Below are 21152 nucleotides of genomic sequence, written 5' to 3'. Positions count from 1 at the left end.
TTGTTAATAGCTAGAACAGACCAAACCCTGCCTTGCTACATCTTCCTTTCAGGTAGTTGCAGAGAGGGATAAAGTCTCCCCTGAGCCTTCTTTTCTCCAAGCTGTAAACACCTCCAGATCCCTCAGCTTTTCCTCATATGAAATGTGCTCCAAATCTTTTCCTAGCTTGGTAGCCTGCGCCTCTGGATTCTCTCCAGCACCTCAATCTCCTTCTTCTAAAGAGGGGCTCAAAACTGGACACAGTATTCAAGGTGCAGCCTCACCACAGCCCAGTACAGGGTAATGATCACCTCCCTCCTCCTGCTGACACCATTGTTCCTGATCCAGGCCAGGATGCCCTTGGCCTTCTTGGCCACCTGGGCACACTGCTCGCTCATGTTCAGCCAGCTGTCAACCAACATGTTTCAGTTTACTTGTTCTAGTATCGATCAAATGCATTGACTCATCTCCTTTCTATTCACCTTTCATTGTCTTTTATGCTATCATCCTCTGCTTAGCAGTCTTGCTGTCCTTCCAGCAAGCAGATACTCCCAGAGTGTTAATCTTCCTTGCTAGGACAATATCCCACAATACAAGCTTATACATATGCATGCATAACACAGTTGTGACAAGATAATATACATATGTAACTCTGACCTAATTTTTATGGTCTCCCTCAAATCTTACCCTTTTCCTTTCCCACTGTAGTTACTCAGTTGTATTTTGCCAAAGACTTAGTTTTAAGAGTTATTTTCTTATACCCCGGGCTTTGAGTTTCAAGCTTTTCAAAGCAGGAGCTGTCACTAAGTTTCACATATGCATATATAGTGCACCTCTGATTTCTAAAAATCTAAGAGAAAGCACAAGCAGTGGTCTCCAATGAATAACATCCAACAATCATTTTCTCCATGGTCTTCACTTCCTTAGCTTCTAAGGAAGTTTTCCAGGTTCATTACTGCCCTTTTAGATACTCTTTAACTCCATAGACATTCTCAAAACAAATTATAACACTAAATGACCACCATAATCAGCAATACATGATGAAAGTATGTACTGAAAGGTAATCTATGTGTAATATACAAAGGCATCAAAAATGAGAAAGCGGCACCAACGTTCACCTTCACTAACTAGTATTTCACAAGAAAGGAAAATAGAAAAAAACACCTGAGAGGACTAACAAGAGAAGTAACTTAGATGCAAAAAACACTTGCCCAGAGAAAAGGATATACCTACACCTTGTACTGCATCTTCCATGTTATACTGATTAAGGCTTCAACTTCCCAACAAACCAAGAAAAGCAAATAGTAACTTGTTTACAGTTTAAAATGATAAAGGCTACTTTCTTCATCAAAATATCCATCTTAAGATTCTTCTTCCCCTTGTGGAAAAAAACATTCTTTGACAAAACATAGCTACATAATAAAAGCATGTTTAAAACATAACATACCATATACTATTCATTTTATCCCACCTCATTCACTGGTAAAATACATGCATACTATTTCTAGCAAAATTCCTACGCTTTTAGGAATTCCAGAATTTAAACCCCCATTTTCTCAACATATACAAAGGTCTAATATATACTTCATGGAATTCAGGCAAGAAAGCTTACTTTAAATAGCATTAAAAAAAACCCAAACAAACAGGAAAGCTTCCATCTAGCCTCCAGATATCAGATGTTCATATTTATTTATGCTAATAATTTATGATCAATCACGAAATACTGAATATTTGCTGAGATAATTTGGCAGCTACTAAGAAAATGACATAAGTTTCAAAGCCCCAACAACCTGGGCTACTGGCCTATTCATGACTACTGAATTGTAGCCACCAACACAAGTTTTGAGAAGTTAGCCAGTAACAAGGAAACAGCTATTAATCAAGTACCAGTTTTAGTCATTTAGCTTTAATTTTACTTCCAAATTTGAGATTTCCTCCTTTTACCTCCTATATACTTTAATTGTTTTACAAAGAACTCAACAGTTTACAGCAGGGCAGTATTGTTCCAATACACAGAGACAAGCAGCTCTTAAGATTTCTGAAATGTAAGAATTCTATTAGATAATTGAAATAGGGGTAACCGGTATTTCAAATTTTCTAGGGGAAATTAGGAAAATAGCATACTTTGTCTTAGAAACAGAAACATTAAAAAAATTATGTTAGAGTTGAGCAAGCACGTAACAAAAAAATGATGAAGACAAAGTAGTACTTGTTCTGCAAGATGCCTGCTCCCATACATTAACTGGGAAACTTATGCAGCAGTTTGAAAACATAAAACTGTGTTACGAAGAAAAATAATCACAATCTGGGCAGACTCTGCAGCTGCCCCTTTGACTTATCAATTTCAGTAAGCACAATTTCAATCAAGTCTAGATAAAATATACTAATCCTAAATGGAGCAAGTTTGTCACCTACCACTTCCTATAAGCTGCTTACTATACTGAAAAAGAGAGAGAGAAGAAATGCTAAATTAAATGCCAAACAGTAGCAGACAGCGCTTGTTTGGCTGATTAACTTGTAGACAAGCATTACAAATAAATCTGAGCATGGTCTGCAGCAAATTAAATTCCAGTGCTTTTAAGAACAAAGAATTCCTTCGGAAAGAGGATTAGCAACTTTACACCCAGGAATGCCAGTTTAATTTAATTGTTCCACAATCCGATATTTAATATGCAAATATCATTTTGATATATAATAGTGAACTTGAAGTGAGGAAACAATTTCAATATGCAACAAGACTGTCTCTCTTCTGAATTGTAATTATACAAAATAAAGCTGGCCGAGATTTTTTTATTATTATTGGGATTGAATTCTATTAACATGAATCAGAACAAGTCTAATTGAAGGTTAAAAACTTTAAATGTTTCTAATTAAGAGTCTAAATAGCTACACGATTAGAGTACTACAGTTAAATTCCCACCTCAATGACCTTCCTGGCCTCTTTGTATTTTCCTGTTTGCAAGAAGGCGAAGAAGAGATCGTAAAGAGCCATCATGTCACCATATTCTCTGCTTATAAAATCTGAAACTAAAGAGAGAATAAATCTCATTAATTTGCTACTTATATTGAAGCTTTTTAATACACACATCATATATTCTTAATCTTGTGTTTTCCAAGCATCTCCAAGAATAAACTCTAAGGAGATAAATTTGTAAAGATACACAATAATTTCAACATGCTACACAGTTAAAGATTTCTGGTTGAGTACATTTTAAATGTTTTTGTGTTTATCTGCATTATATTTTGAATTACGCTAAATAAACCAGACAGACAATACATTACATATTGCTACTCTCTACTCGGAGAGAGGAACGATACAGGATTTCTTTACTACACAACTATCTGAAAGACAGATGTGTTGTCTACTACTGTGTTGTATTACTACTAAATTGTTTCTTCATAGTAATATATATAGCTACAAGTATTAGCACTAATCTTTGAAAGCTCAGTGTTGTATTACTCAAACATCAGGATTCTTCCCCATTTAACATTAATATAAATTTTCAATCTTAAGTGCTTTCAAATCACATACATAAGGATGCAACATTTTTTTTTCAGTTGAAAGAAATGATACACAAATCCTGGAAGAAAAATCTCCAGAAAACCCTCTATATAACCAGACAGCATTTGACTACGTGCAACTAACCCTTTTGTAGAAGATCAGCATCGCCTTTTTCCACAAGTCTGCAGTAGATGTTATGAAGCTGAAGAATTTTACCATATTTCTTATAACAGTTGATCAAAGCTTCCAGAGCTGCAGGCATGTCATCCCTTGTGGAGTGAAACAAAACAAGAATAAAAACAAATATTCCAAGTTGGAGTAATGCATGCTGAACCCATTTAAGTCTCACAAATTTCAGGGAAAATTTATTCAGCCGTCTATAATCCAAGATTGTATTGTTTTTTCCCCCAAATATGTTATAATTACTTTCATATAACAGGTGAAGTTTTCCTACAAACATCACGTATGTCTGACAGCCACAGAAATTAAAACAGAACTACAGATTTATGCTTAAACTTCTTGGTTCTGTAATTTTTGATTGTGTAATCACTGTCCACTACAAACTAACCAAAGGTGCAAAAGCTCTTCATCATTAGATGCATTTCCTTTTATGTAGAATTCTTAAGTTCTGCTATGTAGTACTAAGACAAAATTCCAATTCTATGGAAACTTCAGTTTGTATTAAGGAATTCTATTTTTCTTCCTAGTAAGTTATATAGTTCACATTATACTACCTGCAAATGTCTCAGAACAGATATTTACAATTTTTAAGCTCTTCAAAATTTTTCCACAGCATTTCTATTTCAGCATAGATCTCCAGAATCAACTTAGATAACCATCTCTCTTTGGATGGCTTTATACTTGTTTTACATCTTAACAGACTAGCCATAAATAATTTGTTGATTTCCATTTTGTCATAATTGAAGTACTAACATTTTTCCATTCTATACAAAGGTCTGAATCCAACCTACATTTTCTGCAACAGAAATGTAATTTTGGAAATTAATCCAACAATGCAGAAAGGTACCAAAATGTACTTTTTGTTGGCCTATCCATGCCATACACAGCCATGGCACTAGTATATATATATCTGTGGCTAGTGCATAAGATGGTGACTTCCTGTTCTGTAGTCTCTGAGCACTAAGTGCCACTAACAAGTACAATATTTCCATTTTTGTTATCATCGTCCTTTGATGAATTTTTCCCTACATACACAACAACCTCAGAGTTACACATAGTTGAACTGTAAAACTGAAAAGCTTCAATCACATCTGGAACTTAAAATAACAACATACCGAACTGAAACTAAACACAGAACTAAATTATCTCCTGCAGATCCTTTTTCAAGGTATTACAACCAAATACAAAACAATGAAATCCAAAGCAACAGAAGACAACCATGGAAACGCTGATAAACAACGTTACAAGTTATTCTTGGAAGAAGATTTCAACTGAAATTGAAATTAACCAAGACACCATGCACAAAATGTGCTAAGTAACCAAGCAGTCAGTAAGACTCCATTTTAATTGCAAATTATTAAATAAAGGGTGGTGGAAGTAGGCAAGGAAAAAAAAAAACTTGTAATAAGTTGAAATAAAAGGATCACTTAACAGCAGCTGAAGGCCATAATAAAACCAACTTGAAATAATGATTTTGCGTTCCTGAAACAATTTCATTATTGATGAACTGAACCTTAACAAGTTAAGATATTACTGTTAAAGCAAGTCCAATTCAGGTGTCCTCTCCTCCCATTGCAATTCTTGGGTAGCACAAATTTTACTTTTTCAAATAATTAACTACCCAGACTACTATATACCACTACTATCTTTATTAGGTTAATATTTTACACATTTCAAGTTTAAAACCCAGAAGAATTAATTTTGTTCAGTAATACTGGCATTCTGAAAATGAACCCAAGATGATGGATTTCTACCTTATCCCCCTTACCGAGCCTTGTTTACAGTGCATCTTCTGGCACCCCATGGAGTCATTTGAATTTTTGTCATTTGGGGTGAAGACTAAATTACAGGTTAATTTCAAAACTGCGAGTAGATGTTGCAGGCTAGATTACTGTCATAAAAGAGAAATACTATGGTAGTTTCCATAGACAGATCTAAAGCTTTATATAATCACTATTTTTCTCCTGCCTTAGATGCAAGTTCAGTTAACATCCTAAAAATAACAGTTTTACAGAAAGCTACTCAATTTCTGAAGAGGCACAACAACATTTATAGATTCAAATTAAAGTTTGCAGCGATAAATCTAGCTTTGCAGATTGATGCTCCAACAGCCATAGTAGTGCTTCGTCTGAATTCCTAAAGGATTAAAGTGACTGTTTTTAGGTCAAAGCTATCAATAAATGAATGAATAATTGGAATGTCATTCAAACAGGAACTTTAACAATTTTCTAGTCTCTAAATGTATATTTCTGAAGGCATTAACACTGTATACACAGACAAAAAATGTCGGCATAGAACTGAGATAACAAGAATGGAAATACTGTACTTGTTACTGGTACTTACTGCTCAAAGGCCCCTGAATAATTCTGCATTTAGGGAGGTCAGTATCTGCACACTAATTTACTAGACATTTGTTTTGAATCTATTGAAATCTGATATATTTGTTCAGGTGTGTTCGAGCAACCAACCAGCCACACACAGTTTACTAGAGAATGGGGCTTATAAAACAGATATGTTAGAAAACTAGCAACAACCAACTATAAAACGATAATGTGAATAGAAGTCCAGCCACTACAAACTAATTTCTTGCACTACTACTACAACAAAAAACCCCAAACCATCAAGTTTATGCTTGTACTTATCACGATATACTCAACAGCCTGCAGTATTTCTTAATTGTCACAAGCTGCAGTTAATTCCAACTTAGTACCAGCAACTGCTTCTGTAAGCAGTTTTTACAACCCTGTTAGAAAATGAATGAAATTGAAAATTAGGAACTTACTGTGGGCTTTAAATTTGAAGTTTAGGCAACATTTTAATGTGTTATGATTAACTTAAAAACAATAATAAAACAACTGCACAAAAATATTCTCCACATTTTAAGAAAATGTGAAAATGATATTCAGACAAGAATCTAAAGCTAAAAACCAGCCATATGTTTGAAAAAATTGTCAATCTTTCTGTACAAACTTATGCATGCCCAACGCTCTTTTATCTTCTGAAAGGATACTTACTATTACTACTACTTACTATTACATTAAAATCTTGGTGAAAAATTGCTTTTTAATTTATATGGACCAAGTCGAAAAAGAAATAAAGCCCATACAACCATGAAGGAAAAATCAGATTTCCGGGGTCAGTGTGGACAAAACAGTACTTAAAATGTGAACACAGATGTCCCACACTTCAAGTTGGCTAGATATTACATTATATGTCACTCACAAGTGTCTGTTCACAGCTAATATCTCTTTCCAATTAAAAATTAGGTGCATTTTTCCCCCTCATTGAAACTTCTTGTCTGAAAAAGACAATATACTATTGGTTTTGAATGACAGTAAGAGCCTGAGTTACCAACTGTATTACAGTTAGCCCTTATGTAATCCTGAAAGAATCCTTCTCTGTCATTATTTTTCCAACTAAGTTGATGCTAGGTTTAAGATTTTTGTTTGATTTGGTTTCTGTTTAGGATGCTTATGGAATCCACGATATCTAACAATCCAAGAAATCTTCCAAAATATTTGCATGGGCAATTTCACTCACATAAAGCTGTTTTAAGAGACAAAATTATTCAGATGTCTGAGTGTTTGCAGAACATGCTCTGCAGCAGGACCGGCTATAACATGTATGGATATAACGTCTCTCTTCAGTTTCAACAAGCCACTCCCCTCTTGATTCAAGAATGTAGCACTAAATCTAACCCTTTTACTTGCAATAAACAACTTTACCGACCAGAGAGTCTGTCTGATAAAAATAAGACTCCAAATATTGATTTTAATTGGAATGAAGTGCTGCAACATTATGCATAAAGCTTTAGTGAAGTGGCAATTTACCTAAGGGGTTTACTGATTGAAAAGCTCTCAAATCTGAAATCACTAGAGAGGTAAAAAGAAAAAAAGGACTCTCTGGGGTGGGGGTGGAGGGTAGACTGGTAAAACAAATCCCTCTCTACAAATCTGAAGCAGATGTTAGTGTAGAGGGAAGTCAATTCAGCAAGGTAGAACCAGCTTTACAGAAATTATTCTGTTAAAAGAGAACGAGCTCTTGAAAGAGCTAAATGTTTTTCTGTTCATTTGCTATACTAAGGAATCTTCAAGGAGACTGGTGTTGCAATTACAACTAATCCTCCCCAAAAAATTAACTGTGTTGAAGGCTTTGTAATTTCCCTAGGTACAATTTAGCTGTCACTTACTTTAAAATTTACTCAAACATGCGTTCCGAACAGCACTAACTTCACATGTCAAGTGCTTTCCAGCCAATTGAGTCTAAACTGGAAGTCGGTGTTAAACAACTGAATGATTAGACAAGATAGCTCATTTCCCTGCTCTTTTGTTCAGAATAAAATGCCACATTTACATTATCAGACTCAACAGGATTTTCTGACAGAGGGAGAAAAAACCTAGTGAACACTGTCCGTACCAAGCACATGAAGCCTGTCATTTACCAATCATCCTTCAAAAAGCAATAGCCATGAATGTAACTTAATTACGACCCAACGATCCTTGACGAAAAATCATCTTATCACTGTCCTGTCCCCATAGGGCAAACGAGACACTTTTGTCCTTTGGCACTGATGATGCTAAATTCCTAATTGCAATAATGGAGTAAGAGAGCCAAATATCCCTAATTTCGTTGCAATACGTACAGAGTTTTAATATAAATATTTGAAATAAAACTGCTAATAATGAGAAAAGGCTCTCCCTGCTACAGATAAATTTCTCCCCATTACTAAAAATATCACCTAATTTAAAAAGATGTCTATTTTTAAAAGTCAATTTAAAAGCACTTGTATGTCCTAAAGAACCACCTCAAACAACATCATAGGTGAATTTAACTCTGTGATCACAACAGAAGGAAAAATTGTCAGGGTACTGGATTCATGCTGTATTTGCAACATAAGAAACTGAACATATAGGCTTTATATAAGATCCATCAGAAACCAGCTCACAATCCTTAACTGGACACCAGTGTATTAAAATACACTGACCATTTTTAAAGAGACACAGTCCAGTTTGACTGTTTAAAATACAGATATTAACGACTGTGTTCACTGACTTAAAACTAGAAAATACTTTGTTCATAGTCTGTTACATAATGTTTTCATACTGTACCTGCAAATTTTCTTCCCTCTGCTTTAGAGCACTTCTGATACAGGGAATTTATAAATTTCAACCTAAAGATATTTTTTCTTGCTTCCTTTCTGAGAGTTAATATTATTCAAGGATAGCAGAAAAAAAAAGTTACTAGCACACTTTCAAGATGTGTACACTTATTTTCAGTCAAACAAAAGTTAGCTTGTGCACTTTTATTGCAGGAAGAAAAAATCATCGGCAGTTATTGTATCTGGAAATTTATCATCCTGCAAACAGGTATTACAGCATCATATAACTCATAAGCAGTTAAGCTTCAAAAACTTCTTCAGTTTTGTAAAGTAGCTCAAACAAGTTACCCTGACGGTAGAAAAAAAAGTCAAAATTACAATCCTTAAAGTTCCAAGGAATTTCATACTGTGTCAGTAACATAACTTTTTTTCTAATTATTACTAATTGGGAGAATCAGTTCAAAAGTAAGCTGTGTTTTAAGAAAACGTATACCCTTGCAGACTTTAGAAACTAAGCATGATACTGTCTAAGGCAGGTTTATCACCTTGTATCACAGACCAAGACTCCACAGGTCAACTGTCCCAATTTTTAACACAATTTTACCATCTTGAGAACTTGCTCAGAGTCATAAATAAAGATCATACAATTGAAAGCAGGGGGGTAAGTTCACCTTTAATTTACTCATGGTAAAAACATACAGTAACTCTCTAGTTACTGAAGTGAAGTATTTCTCAAAATATGAAATGCAAAATGTTGATGATTAGATGACTAGATTTTGTCAGCTTTCGTCAAGTTATATTGTTCATCTTTAATAGGTTTTTTCTTTTCCGTGTTCTGCTGCAAATTGTCACTCGTAACATGCATAAGGAATGCACAAGAATTTCAGAATATTTACGATAGGGTAGGGAGAAAAGGGGTAGATGAAAACATTTTACACCTACAGTTGCCGAAATCTTCAGAAGCAAATCACAGATTCCTTTACAGGCAATTCAAAAGTTTTAAATAAATTAAAACCACAAAACACTAGCACAACTACTGCTGTGGAGCATGAAGAAATATCCCAGAGCTAATTTCAGAGGCGTGCTGACAACCTGCAGCTAAATGACAGCATTTCAGCATAGTGCTTGAGCTGTAGGACAGCAAATAGTAAGCACTACTGCTGAAACAACTGACTAATGCTTATTTCAGTCACTCATAGCTTTCAAAAACCTTTAGTATATCCAAGATATACAAAAAGAACAGGTAAAACTCCGTTATTCCTTCCAAGCAAATTATGTGGACAAAACTTCTCCATTCTGTCTAACACTGGAGAGGAAGCAGGGTTCTGCACTCACAAGGTGGCAAAAAGTCCATAGGAAACGAACTCACTTCATGTTGTATTTATATACAATGAAATCTATTGAAGTTATACATTTGTGCAGCACTGACTTGTAGCCATACAATTCCAGAGTCTGGAATTTCTCCTTTAACAATCTAGTTTCATCAAAAGTCCCATTACCCAAAATAAGAATTTCTAGGAAGTTTTACCAAACATTTATAACCCAAAAGGATGTGGAATTTAATGGAAGTAACACTCTACTGTCCCTCAAAGCATACACACACGATCACGTCTTTATTTACATCATCACATACTACTTATCAAGTGAAAAGGACCCAAGCCACACCATGTACAACCATAAAGCAATTATGTAAAGTGCAGCTGCTCTTACTACACATTGCAAAGCATATTAGATATTTTTCCAATGCATTAGCTACATACGATTGCACTTAAATTACTTTCATAAACATCTGCCTTTTCTTGTGATGAACCAAGGCTGAGTTGCTGATGGAAAATGCGTATGCTATATTCTGAATTGTTGACCACTACTCTAAAATATTATTTTTATAAGAGAATGTACACACACCTACCAAGAGTCGCATTGTTTTCACAAGAATGGTGAATTACACAGATCTTGCAAACCCGAAATACAAGAAATGGAAAGTTCTACATTTTAATAGAATCATTAACATGCATCTTTGAGGCTGACTTCAACAATACTATGGAAAATTCTTACTAAATAGGTATTTTACTTAAGCCAAGAACATTTTATATATGTGGACCAAATCAACAGAAATTGATCAGTCACTCTAGCTGTAAAAGATGAAAATCTAGCAACTACATACATTGCATAAGAAAAAAGAAAAGTATTTTGAACATGATAAAGGAAGTAAAGAGATACTCTTGGCTCAGTTTTAGCACAAAATTGTTACACAGTTCATATGTACATGAATTCAAATAAACTACACCTCCTAATGAAAATTCATGCAAGGAAACATGACGCACAGAGTTACAGACACTTCCTGCCAAAATGATGCATGAACTTTCTTTTCTCTATTAAATAGTATTAAAAGCACATATGGGAGTGGCATAAAATAAAATCACAACAGGCAAACTAGACAGTACTTTCTTTGATTTTTAAATTCAGCAACGTAACTATCTTTTGGCAGTAACATCAAATTATCTGAATTAAAAATATTTCAGTGTTCAACAATCACCCAATAAAATTCACCTGAGACAAACTGGACGGCACAGTAAAACAGTGGTGTGGGATGTTGCTGAGAATATACTCATTAACCATCTTGTCAAACAGACTTTAGAACCAACTAACTTATAAGCATATTTCAATATATAGCCAGTTCACCTCTGATGTGTCCATAAAAAACATTGCTGTTGTTCCCAGAGACTATGACATGATGTGTAACTGGTGAATTTACCTAACTTAAGGAAACACTCATTTCTTACTACTATTCCTAGACCACTTCATTACTGCATGTGCATACATTGTGCACATCTACATGCATGAGCATTTTCCAACATGTATGTGCAGCTGTGTATAGCATACACAGGACATATAACACAAAACAAATATCATATCATAACTTGTTTCATTTCGAGCCCAAACACAGCTTACTTTTCAAGGTGAACTGTAATCAGAGGGGAATGAAGGACAGCAGTTTCTGCCAACCCCAGGTTCACAATGGTTTCATGTAATCGATTCACCGTTTCAACTTCACCTCGCAAGGCAGCAGCATTAAGAATGCGGAAAAAAGATGCAACTGTTCTGTCTGAGATAGGAACATCCTTCTCTTTCATCTCCGTTAGAATGTTAATAGCATCTACAATGAAACAACACAAAAGACCCTTAGGTAATTTCATGTAGGGAAAACAAACTGCTATTAAAACAGCATTTCAAACCCAGCAGGAATGTAAATTCTGGCGTATAATGCCGATTTCAAGTTAATTACTACTTGCATTTCTAAACGAGACTACAATTATAAATCCACAATAGCATGGTTTTATCATTTTGCTGCAACTTTGACTACAAATTATAGATAGGAACTCTGTGCCCACTCTGCACCACATAACCCTGTACAGTCTGCCCTATAGCTGCAAGATTCTACTAAATGGATGCTTTTATCGTTCAATGCTAACATCTGCTAAATCACTCCATTGTTTCTTCAGCAGATGGCTTGTCACGAGGCCAGATAATAAAGATATGTTTACACTGTATATACAGCCAGACTAATGGTCTGATACCGATAGGGCCTGTTTGCTGTGTCGATACTAATTAGCCAAGGAGAGCCAATGAAAGCTTTCTAACAGACTGCATGTTAAAACATTAGGTTCATTAAGCTTCATTAGTAAGGCAGAAACAAACATTTTGGTGTATGGAATAACTGCATTTTTAAAATGTTCTTAATTATTGCACAGATAGAATGTTTTGACCACTTTACATTTGGCTACACTTATGAATTGTTTTATTTTCTGAGGGATATTTACACTCTTAAAAGCAAGCTAATCTTTTCAAACTGCTTTAATGTAGAGGTCGTCATGATCTGATTTATTATGCTTCAGAAAACATCATCTTTGTTTATTTTTTTTCTAACAGTAAGCTTAATAAGAGGCAAAGATAAATGTCAAAGAAAGATCTTACAAGACAAAAAAATAAATCGGCTTTTAAAATTTTTATGTAAAGCCATAACGTTCTGTGTCTTTTATGATGTCAAGTCTTCTACAAAATCATAGAACTAGATACTCAAAATCATCATTTGAAGTTGATGACAGTTTAGAGTTCTTTTAAACATCAACCAAACCGTGTAAAATATAGAATTATATTAAATTGTATTACCTAAATTGATGCAAACAGCTAGAAATACAGAACAGACAGTTTGCAGAACACCCATTAGAAGTCAAAATTTCCAGGCATTTTGACAGAGTGACTCTAAAATTCAGAAACACACACCTAAAAGAATACTAACAGGAAAATATATACTTTATACAAAGTTACATGATTTTTTTCAGTACTTGGCTCTTATGAGAAGGTTATGTTTATAGGTTTTATGTTCAGCCTTCAGACCTTCTTAAGCAAAAACAAAGCCATTAGTCTAGGCACATACGCAATTTGTGCCATAAGTCATGATCTTCAAACTCAATCCAAACAGCAATGCTAATAAAAACTAGCTGCAGAAATGCAAAAAGCACTGAGCTGTGCAAATGTAAATGACAAGCTTGCCAATCCATTAAAACTAATGGCCTGCACTGTCCAAGCATCTCTGGTTGAATTCACATGCAAATTTGTATGCAAAATGTTCAAGCACTTTTCAGGACATGATATACCATTAATATCAACTCACATTTTTATTCTTGAGGCAAGATACCTTTATTATATAGCAGAAACACACAATGAAAGTAAATGGATTACCTTCTTGTCTACCATGCTTTACTAAGACTTCTATCAGTGCTATGTACTTTCCAGTGTCAAGAGCAACAGGTGAGTTCTTAGGGAAGCTAGAAATTAAAACATTAAGAATTGTATCAACAGAAGTTAACATTTTGCATACTCAGCTTAAAGATTATTTTTTTTTAAACCATGTAACAGCATTGAGAGCTAACAGTTATCAGAAGCATTAAAGGAAAAATCTGATACTTTGAAAGATGTGCTATTAAAACACGTTTTTAAAATACTATCCCATACGCTTTCCCACTCTTCAAAATCAAAAGTTATATTTTATATTAATTAATTAATTATTTGGCAGTTATTGCAGAAAATAGGTTATTTCTACATTTCTGTGAATAAAACTAAGTCCACATGGCTCAAGCAGGGCCATATTCTTTTCAATGACAAACACAAAACTATTCACCTATAGCACCAATTCAAAAGCTACTACTTCGAAGTTTCTGCTATGCATTTGGTTTCTTTTTTTCCTGGAAGTTCTAAAATTAATTCCTTCTCTGTTGTTTCTTTTTGGAACAATTCAGAGTCACTTCTTAGCGATATGCTACACTTGAGGCAGATTAGTAAGAACATGCTACTGCAGTGTAGCTCCACTAGAAGACTCAATTTCACTTCATGCAAGCTCACTATGGGAATTGTCTGAGAGTGACAGTACAGCCAAAACCAACGCGCGACTGTTACCTGCAGAGGGACAAATTTTTTGCTATTCATAGCTCAATCATCTCACAAAATTTCAAACACTAGCAAGGTGTAATGAGTACCTGCCTTCTAACCTAGTGTAAAACCAAAGCAAATATTCTGTGAGTGCATGTGAAAGGGAGAACCTTTAAGTAATGTGTAACTTGTTTTACATTCACTATAGCATCAGACCAAAAGGAGGTTTTCATGTGAAAAGGGGACAAAAAAGAAAGATGATCCATAAGAATTAGTTCCAGGCTAAATCACACATAGCAGTTTTTAGCTAGGAGCTACTTTTCAAAGCCAAGACGTAAAACTCTGAAAATAAAAATTTCAAGCAAAATGTTTGTTCACCGTCTTAAAATAATGTCACTCTGAAACACTGCTATTCTAAAGACAATATAGGTACAGCATATTCTAAGCATTCTAGGTGCTTCTCAACACATAATACAGGTACATTTTTTTTTCTTAAATTAAGCAAAACTTCAATTCAGACATTATTATGTTTAAAATAAAAACAGATCCTATATAGCAATTTGCCTTAAAAAAAAAAGATACTGACCATACAAAATAGCTGTTTCTGATGTTCAATTATAGAAAGCAAATTTTTTGTTTCAGAAAACCACACCCGTGACTGTTTTAAATGCACATACATTGGAAGGGAAAACTAATTAAAAATGGATGAGGGGGTTAATACTCAACCTACTTAATTCAACAAGCTCTGTGTATCAGCATAAATCTCTGTGACATGTTTCAGTGCCGGTGTACTTACACTTTTTCTTTCAGGTTCATTGCCTCTTCTACATTATCATGTCGACAGCACAAATTTATTAAGGCTGCATAGCCACCGACAACCATGTCCGGTTCGTATTTGGCTTTCACTTCAAGGGCTTTTTGCATATTCTAAAAAAGGAACAAAGCAAAGATGTGAACTAGAGGAAAAGTCAATATGACACTATGATTCTTGTATGTTCAGTGTGTGGTTATACAACTGCTTTAGTGCTTTTAGTAGTGTAAGACCACATTTGAAAAAGAGTGCTGTAATGCTTTAGCTAATTTTATGAGTGAAAGTTATTTGTGCAGAAATTACTATTTTTCTAAAACACTTTTCAGATTAACCTGAGAGTAGATTTTTAAATGAATTTCCTTACTTTGTCATTCCATTTGTAGCACGGTTTATGAAAAATCTTTCCTTTTTAAAAATCAAGATAGTTCCCATAAACATGATTAATAGTTCGTATTTATTTGAATTTGCAACATTTTTCACCTAGTACACTGCCAAACATATAAAACTACTTTCTGAAGAATGAAAAACTAAACAATCCCGTAGAAAGCTTTTTTTTTTTTTTACACATTCCTATTCAAACATTTGACCACTTTGAACTTACAATGGTGTTTGCTTCTAGTTTTATTTTATACACAAAATTGTAAAGACTGACAGCTAAGAATCACTCCTTCTAAACTGCGTTCTTAGTAACAGAGAATATTGTGCTATCATCTGCACAACTGTTACTGTTCCTATATATACAGCTTTATAGGCAGGATCAAACTGAACAAGAAACTGAATAAAACTGTGGTGATACCCCACAAATTACAGACACACACTAAATGAATGTAAACTACAGCTGGACGCCTGCCGAACGAAGGCAAGAGGCCCTTTATCTCAGAAGAGCTTTCCTCCTGCAGGAAAATGGAATTTCAATCCCTGCATTAACAACCTAGTAATATTTGAATTGCAAATGACTAGTGCATGTATCAGTTGCTTGACAATCTAGATATAAGAGACCGGAGCCATGGCTTGAAAGGACATTTGGCATGTATGATAAACCTATCACAGCTGTTACTATCATTCACTTTGCAGATTATTGTAAACAAACTTCAGCAACCCCAAAACATGCCATTCAAGGTGTTGCTGAAATTAGTTAACCTTTTGATTTAATTGCTTTTTGCACTTATGTTTGATTTATAAGCATCAAACCATGAAACCTCAAGCACTGCACTTGTCTTTGCTTAACTATGTCTTTCCATAATAGTCATTTATGCCTCTTTTAAAATATAGCTATGTGTTTCCAATTATCTCTGCATTACTTAAGATACCTCTTCTTCACAAAGAGCACGTATGAGTTGTTTCAAGACATCTGTAATAGGCTGGTTTTCAGATTTTCGCTTTTCTAGCTTCTTCTCCAAAGCAGACACGTCAGATTTAGCACTCTAAATGGAAGTAACAGAAAGAATGTCAATTGCAAAAACACCCTTCCCTGAACAACTTGTCGGATCATTTTTATTAAAGACACATGAAATGATCCTCTTCTTTCCTACTCTTAAGATTTTTTTTTTAATAATTTAAGGTGCTTTTATCTGTTTAAATAGTACACACTAATTGAAGTTTTGAGTCAGAAGACAGTAAAAAAAGCATTAAGAAGCATATCTACAAAGGTCAACATAACTATTTCTCTCGTACCCAATTCTTTGTGTACAGGGAAGCAGGGAATAGAAGCCTCTTTCTTTTTCCATCTCTACATCTCTGATCTCAGCAGAGTGGAGACTTGACACTCCACCATTAGAAGTAGTATGGATTTATATGGTTCCTGCCACTCAAGTAGATCACTGTAATTTACAAGCATGAATTAAACCTCACATCACCACTGTTAACTAACTAGAACTTTCAAAACATAGAATGGGAAACTGAGGCATGAAACCTCAGACAACTCCAAGGTCAAGTATCAGGTCTATGTGAGAATCTGGGTAGCCTTTACTCCTACTTTGGAAAGCAACCTCTGAACTTCAAATGGTAGATTTCAATAACATTAATATACTTCCATGATCTGAAAGCTAGTCATTACACTTCATCTAAAACCCACATCCAAACATTATTATTACAGAAAGAACACTCATAGCTATCTGGGAATTTACTTACTTCTGGAATGTTGTCTGTAGGCAGGGATCTTTTATAAGACAGTAACTTTACATCCTAAAATGTAGCAAGACAAAGATATCAATAATCCTCTTCCAAAAAAAAGTTCAACCTCTAAGTAAGCATATAAATACTAAAAATGTACAAGTTAATGATATAATTGCAAAGTTTAAAAAAAGCTGTATTCTGTAGCATTATTACATTGACTTGAAAAACACTTATTAAATGTATCCCTTCCATATATGAAATGAAAACAGCTTCATAAAAAATCATGGAAAGGTTAAAAGGCTTACTTATAATCACTGCATAAAGATATTTATTTCACAAAAGAGAACATATTCACAGAGTACTGATACTCCATTTTTTTGTTTCTAAGTAATTGCTATAGGACCACAGACCTTAATTAATTCAGGAACTTGAGAGGAGTCCAGCAGTCTGCAAATGCCGCTGCAGTAGGTTGTTGGGATAACTATATTCTGTACCAAGAGGTGGGGAAAAAAATTATATGAGTTTTGAAACACAACCAAACTGAAATTTGTCTAACAGAAATTATCTCAGACATAATTCAAGTCTCCAGCTCTTGCATGTCATTGAGAACTGGTCTGGTTGTACTTAAAAGCAGCAATTTCAAATCTAATAGATACATGTCAGGCAGGACAGGCATTATGTAGCAAAAAATGAAATGGTACCATCTTCTTCAGCTGATGGAAGTATTGTCTCAAACGCTCCTCCTTGGCCTGTACCTCTGAGTCACTCATGCTGTCAATCAAGTGATAAAGAAAATAGCCAACAGCTTCTGTGGAAAAAAACAAGAGAAAGCATTCCACTAAAATTACCGAGACTGTCATGTTATCAAGATTAATTTATAAGAAATCATTTTGGTGTGAGATGTCACCCTGATGAGAGGCTCTGAAATGGCAACAATGATCACTGAGGCATAGAGATTATGTGGTTTGGGAGCACATATCTAACTGGTGAGTGAAAGGAATATTAATTATTTTCAGACCTAGTGACAGCTTTTCAGTGCAGAATCTTACTTCAATCTATTTTTTCCACTACTGTGTGACAGAAGTGGTACTGCCCAAGGCCTTCCCCCCCTTTCCTGCCTGCTACCCCAAATAGTTGCCACAAATGTTTTGTCATTGGTCAAAAGAAAAACAGATTTCTAACACTTTGCATATTTATTCTGTGCATTTTACCCATTCTATTCCTTCACCAAGCTACATTAAGTATTGCAGTATTAATAGAAACAAAAAAAAATTTACTTATTAGATCAACTAATACCAAAGAGGCTACCTATCAGCCAACAGAAGTCAAGATTAACAGATTTAACAAATAGTGATAAGTTTCTTATTGATCCAAGAGGGGCCAAGGATAGGAAAAGCATCAAATTACAGTCTTCTCAGAGGTTAGCTTTCCTCATACCACCTTGCCCCTCTGGTCCCAAGAGAGGGACAAAAAAAACCCTATGTTGTTTTTTTTTTAAATACATATACAAAAAAAAGTATATTTATTTCAAAGTAGAAGGTTTTTTATTTTACAAAATCAGAAAAGCTACTAAAGGTAAAACTAGGTTGCAAGACTGCTTTTAAAAATAAAAGAAAGAATTTAAGCACCAATACTCTGTTCATTCTACATCAATAAATTTAGTAAAACAAATTAACAGCCAGATTTGTTTATAATTCTAGAAAAAAAGATCTCATGGATCTCACAAAATATGCTCTGATTATTTGAATCAGGATTTCACCCAACATGTTTTCAAATTTCACTTTCAAAAAGAAGCAATCAGTGTTTACCGTTGTAATCCCTCAAACCCATCATTACACAGAAGAACGGATTTGTGGATAAGTTACAATCATAGAAATTGAAACTCTACCAGTTGGTCCTGGAGGCGTCAGGCAATAACGTTCATCCTTGTACAACAGTTCTGTTATCTGGTAAGACAGAATAATCGTACATTGCAGCCAAAAGAAGCAAGCAAGGACAAACAGTATCTGAAATTGAATTCTCAAAATAATAAAGCATTTCTCTGTTAAAGTATTATTCTTTACCACATCATAGTAATTCCCTAAGAAATACAAAGACATTTTCTTTAAAATAATAGCTTTTTCTGGAAAAAATATTGTGAACAAAAATGCTTTCTGAGGTACATCAGTAAGACAGACACTCTGCTACTCTGTTTATGCATCATTCTACACCAAGTTAGCTATCATAAGACATTGCTTAAAGCAAATATTAACTAGTGTCACTCCTAGAGACGCTACAATTGCATTCCTATTTACTGAAAGGCTGAAATTGGTCCGCAAAGCCTTTTTTGAAAATTATTTTGAAAGAAGCAAATGCATTTAAAAAAAAAAAAATGAGGAATATAATTTATCATGTTCTGCTAGATTTAAGGTAATGAGTACAGCTGTTGTAAATAAATCCAGTTTTGAATGGAAAAATATGCATTCACAAAAACAAACTGCATTTGTCTTAATTTAGCACACATTCCATCAGACATGCAAACTGAAGGAATACATAATTTTACTTCAGAGGAAAAGAAGAATTTACCCCAAAGCTCCTACATCCTACCTACAAGTCCTTTAATCTAAACTCCATCACTTTAAAAATCTGTCTGACTGTTCTTAAGGAAACTACACCATCTCTACTTAAAAACTGAGATTTTAAGTATTTCAAGAATTTTGGTTTATCTGCCATTAATGCAATCTTCAAAAAGTTAAGAGGGAGATATATTCCCACTGTGAAAGTGCTGTGTTTTAAGTAATGACAAAATAAAAACAATCCTCATCTTCAATTGTTGTTGCCTGAAAATACCAAATGTGCAATGTAATATCGTATCTATCACTTCTCATTCTTCTAACTGCACAGACACTGTGCACAGTTAAACTACAACTTGCTTACTACTGTTTTCCTTAGCTTCTGCTCTTTTGCCTTTGTCCTCCTACCACAAATCAACACACAGAAGAATCTAAAACTACAATAAAGTACAACAAAGTCATAACAGTTCTCCATCTGAATCAAATCTCAGAGAACACCAAAAAGGAAATTTTTTTTTAAAAAAGAATGTCTGATAGTATTTCCAATGTTAAATATATAATTATTTAGTATTTCTTATTTTAGAAGGTTAATACATGTATTCACTCATAAATTCAAAGACAACAAAATGCATCTTTCTTCCATTTTGGAGAACAGCAGAAGTAACTCTAGATACTGCTTCCTAGGCAGACTGCCATTACTTCAGTCCTTCGACTGTTTCCAAATTAGTTCCATAATGGCAGTAGTAAGAGATCTCTTTTTTATTCTCTCCACTCCCTCTTCTTGTTTTTAAATGCAAAAAAGGAAGGATAGAGGCAGAGGATCCTCTCACCATAATCTTCACAGAACAGAAAAGAGTAATATAAGTCATTAATAGGTTTCAAAATACATTTTCCACTTAATCCCAGGACTTCTTTGCAAAATCTAAAATATCCTGAAAGCCATGTACTACTCTGTTAGTCAGCAGGTACAGTATCAGAGAAAAAGGACAAAAAGCACAGTGAATACCTTCCCAAATTCTGTAACCACATCCCTGGCCAACTTGTTCTCTATTGTAGCGCTCCACAAAATTTATAGATCAAGTTATATTGCAGTATCTTTCTCAGGTAGCCCACCACAGAGAGGACAAGACAATCAGTCATTTACCTTTAATTTCATCTAAGTGATTTCTTTTATATGGCTTTGCCTTCCATATTTTAAGTCAAGAAACTTTACAATGCTAATAATGCCTTATTTTGTTAGTACTAATATAGGGTTAGGATGAAAGTTTAGGAAAGGAAGGAAAGAGATTTAAACAATGTCAGATTGCACAATCATGGCAGACTTTGTTCCAGAACCTACAACTACATACTACCTTCAGCTATAAAAACATTCGCCTAGAAATAGGAGTAGCATAAACTACACAGTAACTCCACACTGGATTTTAACTATCCAATTTGAAAACTTTTACGCCATACAGTTGTACCATCTGCCATTGATGAAAGTCT

At 34.4% G+C, this 21152-nt stretch overlaps 1 protein-coding gene across 2 annotated transcripts in view; it reads right to left on the bottom strand.

Annotated features, from left to right (window-relative positions):
- LRPPRC (leucine rich pentatricopeptide repeat containing) overlaps positions 1 to 21152 on the bottom strand; it is a 93975-nt gene that overhangs the window by 39847 nt on the left and 32976 nt on the right. For both annotated transcript variants that reach the window (XM_061991335.1, XM_061991336.1), the window contains exons 16-25: positions 19004 to 19061; positions 17817 to 17923; positions 17526 to 17603; positions 17131 to 17184; positions 16311 to 16424; positions 14986 to 15116; positions 13503 to 13588; positions 11712 to 11916; positions 3626 to 3750; positions 2900 to 3006 (exon numbers count right to left, since the gene is read on the bottom strand). In XM_061991335.1, the coding sequence (XP_061847319.1) occupies positions 2900 to 3006; positions 3626 to 3750; positions 11712 to 11916; positions 13503 to 13588; positions 14986 to 15116; positions 16311 to 16424; positions 17131 to 17184; positions 17526 to 17603; positions 17817 to 17923; positions 19004 to 19061 (1065 nt within the window). The remainder of the gene's footprint in view (positions 1 to 2899; positions 3007 to 3625; positions 3751 to 11711; positions 11917 to 13502; positions 13589 to 14985; positions 15117 to 16310; positions 16425 to 17130; positions 17185 to 17525; positions 17604 to 17816; positions 17924 to 19003; positions 19062 to 21152) is intronic.

Source organism: Colius striatus, chromosome 2, assembly GCF_028858725.1.
Source record: "Colius striatus isolate bColStr4 chromosome 2, bColStr4.1.hap1, whole genome shotgun sequence".
NCBI classification, from domain to species: Eukaryota; Metazoa; Chordata; class Aves; order Coliiformes; family Coliidae; genus Colius; species Colius striatus.
The sequence above is the reverse complement of the archived record's forward strand: the minus strand, read 5'-3'. Positions and strand labels throughout refer to the sequence as shown.